Here is an 8777-nt window from a genome sequence, read left to right as displayed (position 1 = left end):
GTCAGTTAGGGAAAAAACCACAAAAAAAAAAAAAAAACACCAATGTGAACTCTACTGTGAAAGAAGTATATACACTGTTGGACACTGTTAGCAGACCAAACCAGTTTCAATAAGAGTTTTAAGGGTGTCAAAACTGCCCCTGCTAGTTGAAGAAACACAGTTGTGCCATTGTAACTGTCACTCAATAGTCATTCTGTCTCCAATAAATGACAAAGCCCAGTCTACCTCTCTAAATGACCAAAAAAACCTTTTTGTAGCACTCAAGCGTGCACCCACCCGGTGTTGTCAAAGCTCCATTCAAAATTAATTTTGAGCAGCTAATGCACAAAGACCAGCAACTGCCCTGATGTCAAGCAGATGCTCTGAGAGAGAGAGAGAAACCAGCTCTGCCACTTACCTCTGTCACTGTAGTCGTCTACCAGTATGATCTCTGCGATCAGGTGGTCGGGTGTGCGGTTGGTGATGCTGAGGATGGTTCTGAGCAGAGAGGACCAGCCTTCATTATGGAACGGGATGATAATACTTGTGTTTGGGAGGTTTTCAAGATACAGCTTCTGCTTACAGCTACAGAAAAGAAAGAATGATACAGAGAGTGAGATTGAGGCAGGCAAACACTACTGTATCTACTTATGCTTTACATAAAATGCTTGATCTGTGCATCAACATATAATCCACATATTGTAAGACACTTAACAAACACTCCCAACATTGCGTAAGCCTCTTCAGAACAATGATGTGTGAAATACAAATCTTGTCGCTTATTGCACTAGATCTTGACAAACTGTAAAAACATTATTTGAAAACAAAAGGACCCGTATGGGCCACCCAAACGCCGTGGGCAACGGCGACGGAGCTCAGATCATAAATCAATGTTTTGAGAGGTCCTTCAGTCCCAGCGTGCTCATAAAGCATTCAGAAATCTGCATGCTAATTGAGCTCCGACAAAGCCGGCACTGACAGCTGAAGTGGCACTTTATGGCTCACACCGGTCTCTCTAATTCAGCAACCTGACAAACTTGACAAGCCATCCCTAATTCATACACCTCCATATAATAATCATTCTCGGGGTGCTGCATGGTTTATTAACATTTCACTTCCATGGAGGTGGAAAAACGACAGAAAACAAAAATACAGTGTAGAGAGAACCAACATGGTGAACGAATGCATTCTGGAGAGGAGCCAGCATCTAAAACAGCCCTGTCTGACCTGTCAGATCAGTCTACTAATGAAATACAGTTCAGGCAAGAAAAAGGCACCCCATTTGCATAGTAATAGGCAGACAGTGTCATGTGCATTACTGGAACATGCAACTGTCACATACGGCAAATGCTCCAAATCGGTATTAAAGAATATTCATTTGCATGAAAGTGCTACAGTTCAGGATTTGGGCTATGGTATTTTGTGGAAAGAGAAGTATGTTGTGTTCTAAAATCTAGAAAGAAAGATTTTTATTTTATCCAGTGATAAAAATGTTATTTTCCATGTGTCACTATTAGGATGTTGTTTACGATTCCTGTCCTTGAGGCCCTCAAATAGCATCTTTTTTTTTTTTTTTGCTTTCGCCTCAATTCAACAATCCATATTCTATCTGATTAAAATAACTTTTACATTTGGGGTAAGAACAAAAATATGTATTTTTGTAAGAGGTGTGTTTGTGTGTGTGTGTATGCGTGTGAATTTTAATGTTTTTAAAAGAAGACTCTTATGCTCACCAAAGCCATTTATTTGATCAAAATACAGTAAAAACAGTAATATTGTGGAATATTACTACAAGTTAAAATAACTGTTTTCTGTTTGAATGCGTTTTAAAATGTAATTTATTCCTGTGTGATGCAAAGCTGAGCCATTTCAGCAGCCATTACTCCAGTCTTTAGTGTCATATGATCCTTCAGAAATCAGTCTAATATATAATATAATATAATATAATATAATATAATATAATATAATATAATATAATATAATATAATATAATATAATATAATATCATATAATTGTTAACGTTTTAAACATTTTAAATATTATAAACGTTTTAAATATTTGTGAAAACTGTTTTTCTTTATTCAAAAACTATGGGCCAGTTTTACTAACAGCTTGCACCAGTGCAAACCGTCTTTTGGTATTAAAATAGTACTGTCAGTAATTACTAAAGACAAGCTGAGAAGAATTAGTGCTGAAAAGTCGTGGACAGTTATGTTGTGACTGACCTTATTGAATATGCATTTGTAGGAGTTTCCCTTTCAGACGGTAAATTTATCGGAGGAGAGTATTAATATGAATTACACAACGCGATTTACTAATGTTTGTTTTTATCAAATTACTAGTATTTGCGCCATTATTTAATGCCCAAAAATGCATGTCTTAAACTAATTTGTACCTGTGTTGTAAGCAGATCACCCGCACCTGATGAGCACCGGCTCTGCTTACTTGTGACTACGCTAATTTGCGCTGTGCTTGGTATATTGCGCTGTTTGATATGTAAATGAGATGTTGCGTCTGTGTTCTTTAATTTGTTTGTTGTCAGTAAATCACCTGCAGAAATTTCCACGCCCATCGGCGCTGATTTGGAATTGCTCTCTCACGCTAATTTGTCCTGTTTAGTAAATCTGGCCCTATATATCTGTTTTTAAAACTCTCTGCCATTTTTCACTTGAGAAAGCATGGAATCTGTCCAATGTTTTCTGCTTGTTGTTTGCACAAACTGAAGCTGCAGCAGCATCTGTGTATCTCTCTGTTACCTGCATTAAAAGTGAATACACGGGCATGCTGGCTCTCACACTGAGACGGTTATTCACATTCTGTCTGTTGGCAGGTTCCACACTGAGCGCCACAGGCTTTTATAGGGGATGTAAATAAAAGCCCCACACCAGGCTCTTCACCGGAACACTGTCTGCAGTTCTTGAAAGGGGTTTACACAAATGTAAAGCTTACCGCAGGTGAGCAACAGACAAACTTTTTCACCAAGAAGACATAGGCGGTGTTCTCTAACCTTGTAACGGCACTAAAAACAAGTTTTAAAGACTTCACATTCATTCACATGATCAAAGCCTGGAAGACTGGCAAGCCAGCAGATGCTTAAATGGACCTTAAGCCTGTTCAGGCAGAATAAATTATATTTTAGTTATCGACAACCCTGTAACGAATCGGTCCTCCTTCAGACACTGACTCTTTGGTGTACACCAAATAATGTTCTTTTTAGCAGCATCATATGAACCCTTTAAGAATTCATTTCCTGTACTCCAAACGAAAACTTTTTTTTTTATGTTTTTGAAGGAACTCATTCACCAAGGCTGCATTTATTTGATCAAAAATACAGTAAAAACTTTACCTTTAGACAGTGACTCTTTGGTACATGAGTTATAGAGAGATTTGTTCTTGCCAAGGGAAAATCCATGGCAGTGGAGACATTCAAGGGAAGGTAATGGTGCAGAGCCTTCTGAGAACAATTAACGATCAATCCATCAAGGAGCTCATTTAGATGGAAGTGTGAAACCAGACCTTCTCCTTCAAATCCTGCTAAATGGATGGACTGTGAAGCACACTAATGATGCCTCTCTCTTTTTTTGGCGCTATGCTTTAATACTGATGATGATGCATTTTCATTGTCATTTGTTCTAGAAAATGTTCTTAAAGGGGTCATATGATGCGATTTCAATTTTTCCTTTGGGGCATAGAGGAGAAACAATAATGTACAGTATGTGGAAAATAATGTGTTTTTTAACTTTAAACCGCATAAACACATTTCATTACACCAAATACACCAAATAATGTTCTTTTTAGCAGCATCATATGAACCCTTTAAGAATTCATTTCCTGTACTCCAAACGAAAACTTTTTTTTTTATGTTTTTGAAGGAACTCATTCACCAAGGCTGCATTTATTTGATCAAAAATACAGTAAAAACTTTAATATTATGAAATATTATTACAATTTGAAAAAACTATTTTCTATTGAAATATATTTTTACAAATATTTTAATTTATTCCTGTGATGGCAAAGCTGAATTTTCAGCAACCATTACTTTAGTCTTCAGTGTCACATGATCCTTCAGAAATAATTTTAATGACAATTTGCTGCTCAAGAAACATTTCTTAATATTACAGATGTTGAAAACAGTTATGCTGCTTAATATATTTGTAGAACTCTGACAAATTTTTTCCCCCAACATGGACAGTGTTCACAACTGTTTTGAGAAAGAACTCAGTCATTTTTATTTACAATAATATTTTTGCATATATAATTAATATTTAATATAACAATAGGGATACAGAAAGAAAGTGAGTCATATTTGACTCATCTCAATATGCTGTCTCAAATGAGCCAAACCAGCACAAAAGAAATAAGCTTTTATTAGGCTCCTGATATGATTGCAGTCTTCATCTCATGTGGGTCTACATGATTTTAAACAACATTCAAACGATATACTTATTTTGTGTAAAATATTAAGTGCATCTTTAGTAACTAACGCTTATTTTTAAGAAATTTGGGGGTTTTATGATCATAATTTTATTCACGATATATAATTAACACAGGCCTCCTAATAGTCAAAGATGAGGTAAAATCTCAAAGCTATAGGCTAACAGTAAAAAAAAAAAAGTTATACCGGCTCTCCCTTGTTTTGATGTTATATGACAATAAAAGGCACACAAACAAAAAATCTATCAGCCATGAAATCACTAAGCTAATTAATCCAAATTAGATTAATTCCTCATTTAGGACAGAATCATTAATTAAAACACATTGCATAAGTATGGCCTGCCACGGATCATTAAAACCACGCTAATGTCTAGCTCAAGCTGTGCAGCTCTGGAGGCTGGTTACTGTGAACATGCTGCGAGAATCAGCTCTACTCACTTTGGATGTCTGATGTCAGGAAGGGAGCGGTCCAGAGCGATATTGTTGCTGACGTAGATGTTGAAGCCATTCTCTTTGTATACTGAGTCATCACACTCGTCCTCTGTGAGCGGGTACGGTTTCCCATGCTCCCCTTTTCCTGAAACAGATGCGGTCAGACATCAGCAACCATGCTGAGCACAGCCAAGCATGTGTGTACTAACGATGAACATGCACCACTCCAAAGATAGAAAGCACCACTGTGAAAACTGACAATTTATTTCATTATTATTTTATGACTGAATAGCTGAATAGCTGAACGAGCCTGGCCTTTCCCTGAATGCTGACCAGACACACTCCAGTATGAAGGCTCAACATGCTGACCGAGTTGCTGGCTCTGCAGTGTATATTATGGTCTCAGCCGCTTCCCACTCTGTCTGGTCTGTCACAGTTGATGGAAATCCTACTTATCATTACTTAATGGAATATAAAAAAAAAAAATTCAAATTCTGTCATCTACTCACCCTCATGTAATTCTAATCCTTATGCCTTCTTGCATTGAGTTATTCTGCAGTATGTGCTGCTCTTTTCCATACAGCAAAAGTGTATTGTAACTATAGCCATATTGCTGCAATATTGCAGTGCAATGTATTTTTCAAATACTGTCATACTGATGCTATTCAGTAGATAAGAAGTGCGCTATATAGAATGTATTGACAGGGAAACTCTATTAACTGCATACTCTTCTTACTAATTGTTGTAATTTAACTTTAACCCACACAACTAAATGTTTTTTTTTTATATAGTATGAAATACCACATATAGCCCTATGATTTCCGCAGTGCACAAAATGCGGACGGAATCTCACAATCTAGTCATTTTACTTTATAAAGTGGAATGTCACAGGAATTTTCCATTTTTGGACAAATAAATCAAGAATAGTGCAGTACAATAAATGAAATCTGGATATGAAATCATGTATGCAAATTTTAAAGTGCAAAAGACCATGTAAACACTATTGTCGAGTTTTTCTTTTGCTTATTGACCAATTGGGAATGTAGGGGGGCAAAATGGGGAAAAATATATTTGATGTAGTCTCCTGTTCACCACTGTTTACCCAACTATGATGAGTTCTGAAGCATGTGTGATGCTCGTGGTGTTTGAGAGTCACTTGACTAGCATTTCACCATTCATTAGATTAAAACTAGAATAATATAATTGTATCCAAATCATTTATATCCATAAATAAGACTGTAAAACAAGGTCATATCATATACACAGAAACCCAAAGGTCTTCACGACAAACCGTCAAAATAAAAGTTCCATTTAACTAGAAGAAATTATAATAGAAATACATTACTACTGAACAGCAGGATGTATTTTTTTCACAGTAATAATAATAATACAATTTATCAAAACTCACAGAAACTCAGGTCTTCACTACAACCTGCCAAAACAAGTTCAAACTTGAAAAAATTGTTACAGAAATATATTATTTTGCACAATAGAAAGTATTTATAAATACTACTGTTTTGACAGTAACTTTGTATTTGATATTAAAATGTTTTATGTGTACTCCTGACACTAAAATAAGCCACTATATTTTAAATTTGTAGTTTAAATTCTGCAAAACTTTTTCAAAACTTTTTTTTATTCATACAGGAAAAGAAAACTCACGTAAACTTTAAATGTCATAAGGGTGCGAAGATGAGAGTCATCTCTTTAAAGTGCTAAAAACATGTCTCAAGCAGTCTGAAGCAGTGCACAGAATTTCAGTTTTGAGAAGACATGCACTCTTTGATGAAACGTGAGAATTTGCCTGTGGTAGCAACGTAGGCTGCACAGCACCTTTTCATCAGAACTTATTCTTTGAATGGTTTGCTTATGTCCTGAGTAGGTAATTGACCGATCAGTGCCACTAATATCTCCCTGAGAACAGCTGCTTGCCTGAATCATTAAACAACATTTTATCCTCTCTTGAATATTTAAATGCCAAAACTGAAAATTTAAATCTAGCATCCCCAATACAGCTCTCAAACATCTAAGTTTACACAAATGCTTTTTCTCTGTCATATAACAGTAAGCATTGATCGATAAAAAAGGTACGACTATTTCCTTTGCCATATTCTTCCAAAAGAAACTATTAAATATGATACATATTTAAGAGAACACTATTCCAAAATTGTTAAAATGGTTTATTAATGGAGTTTTGAATTACTTGAAACCAAAGGACTCCCTGATATTATTAATATAAACCAATATTTCATATCTAAAGCCAAACAGTCTACACAGTGCTGATAGCAATAATCTCATTTACCTGCACAAGAGATTTGAAACTGATCAAAATGTTAATTACTGCTCATGCTGCCGCTTTAACTTCCTCACTGAAAAAAAGGATATTTATACAGAGAGTACCGGATTTTCCGCCATTCCAGCTTTGACTTTCATACTCCTATGAGGAATCTTCTCTTGACAGACTGAAGTCAACACCAAACCACTATCCTACCAATGTAATTAATGCATTCCGACATATCTTTTGTCTGATCTACAAAAAACATTCTGGCTAAGAACAGAAAATAGAGATCTTCTTTGATGTACACAAAACAGAAAGTTTTCAAAACAAAACAACACATAAGGGGGTCTTTGCCTTTTTGTCAAATGCATCTATTGATATTTTCATCATATTTTGATGTCACTTGACAAAAAATAAAACAATGCACACACACACACACACACACACACACAAACACAAACACAAACACACAAAGGTGTTCTTGTCATGTTATTATTAAACATGCAACCTTACCAGAATTAGAGAAAAATAACGACAGCACCATCTCATGGATATTAAGTGAGAATGATAAAAATGTGTGTGTGTGTATGGGTGGTCCTGGTAAAATGTCCCCACAAAGATGGCAATACCCGAAATCCTTGCCCTTGTGGGCCATGTTTGGTCTCCATGAGGAAACAAGCTTGTAAATCATACAGAATTAAGTGTTTTGAAAATCTAAAAATGTTGATCCTTTCATTTATGTTTACTCATGACTTAGTATAGCTACTCACTGACTCCCAGAGAGCATTGCGGCATGAATAAATTATACAGTTGCTTTGTTTTATAGTTGTTTTTATTTGCCAATTTTATTTGCTGTTTTGTGTCAGTAGTAGCACAACAAAAAGAGCAAATAAAATGGTTATTGTTACAATAAATGAAAATAAATGAAATTGAATTGTTACCATTGTTGTGATTCACGTGCTGAATGTATAAGTCTGTGTGTGACTTTAACATATTACCACACACTATTTAAGGATTATGTAAACCAAATTAAAAGCATCGCAAGGTATTTATGAAAAATTTAATTTGATAAAGTTCACAAATAAACACAAAGAATACACTAATTGTTTAATTAGAAGATAGATCACCTTCTAAAAGCAACCTATTTATTACTTTTCGTCCTTTGATATCAAACTTCTCTGAAGTCATGATGCATTGCTGCATTAACAGGAAGTAAATTATAGTAAACGAAGTTCCAAGTGTCCAACCAAAGGGAACGCTAATCTATAATGGTGCGTAAAAAAAAACACATTTTAGGATAATCAACATCAATTTATGAAGTTAGCTTATGTGATGCATTAGCAACATATTAGTGCACTGCTGCCTCTCACTGATTTATTAATATCATTGGTTCCTTTGTGACTACTTGAATATTTTAAGCAAGTGTCACTCAAAACAGTAAGTAAATTGTTTTATTTGCCTTGAAAGTAGCTGTAACTTAATAAAATCTAGCAAGTATAACAAATAAGTAAAGATAACTAATTAAATCTAAGTAAGGTAAACGTCTCAGGTTACGTATGTAACCCTGGCTCCTCGAGGGAACGAGACGCTGCGTCGGAAAACGCTAGGGGAACGCCTTCTGTGACCACGCTCTGAATAACATGTGAAATCAGTC

General features: G+C 35.4%; 1 protein-coding gene across 1 annotated transcript in view; it reads right to left on the bottom strand.

Annotated features, from left to right (window-relative positions):
- Window positions 1-8777, bottom strand: part of LOC107670789 (polypeptide N-acetylgalactosaminyltransferase-like 6) — a 227982-nt gene that overhangs the window by 159210 nt on the left and 59995 nt on the right. The window contains exons 4-5 of the mRNA XM_016463559.1: window positions 4852-4990; window positions 398-564 (exon numbers count right to left, since the gene is read on the bottom strand). Of these exons, the coding sequence (XP_016319045.1) occupies window positions 398-564; window positions 4852-4990 (306 nt within the window). The remainder of the gene's footprint in view (window positions 1-397; window positions 565-4851; window positions 4991-8777) is intronic.

This window comes from Sinocyclocheilus anshuiensis, unplaced genomic scaffold (assembly GCF_001515605.1).
Source record: "Sinocyclocheilus anshuiensis isolate Anshui unplaced genomic scaffold, SAMN03320099.WGS_v1.1 scaffold145, whole genome shotgun sequence".
In the NCBI taxonomy this organism is placed as follows: Eukaryota; Metazoa; Chordata; class Actinopteri; order Cypriniformes; family Cyprinidae; genus Sinocyclocheilus; species Sinocyclocheilus anshuiensis.
Note: the sequence above shows the minus strand (reverse complement) of the source record. Positions and strands in the feature narration are given on the sequence as shown.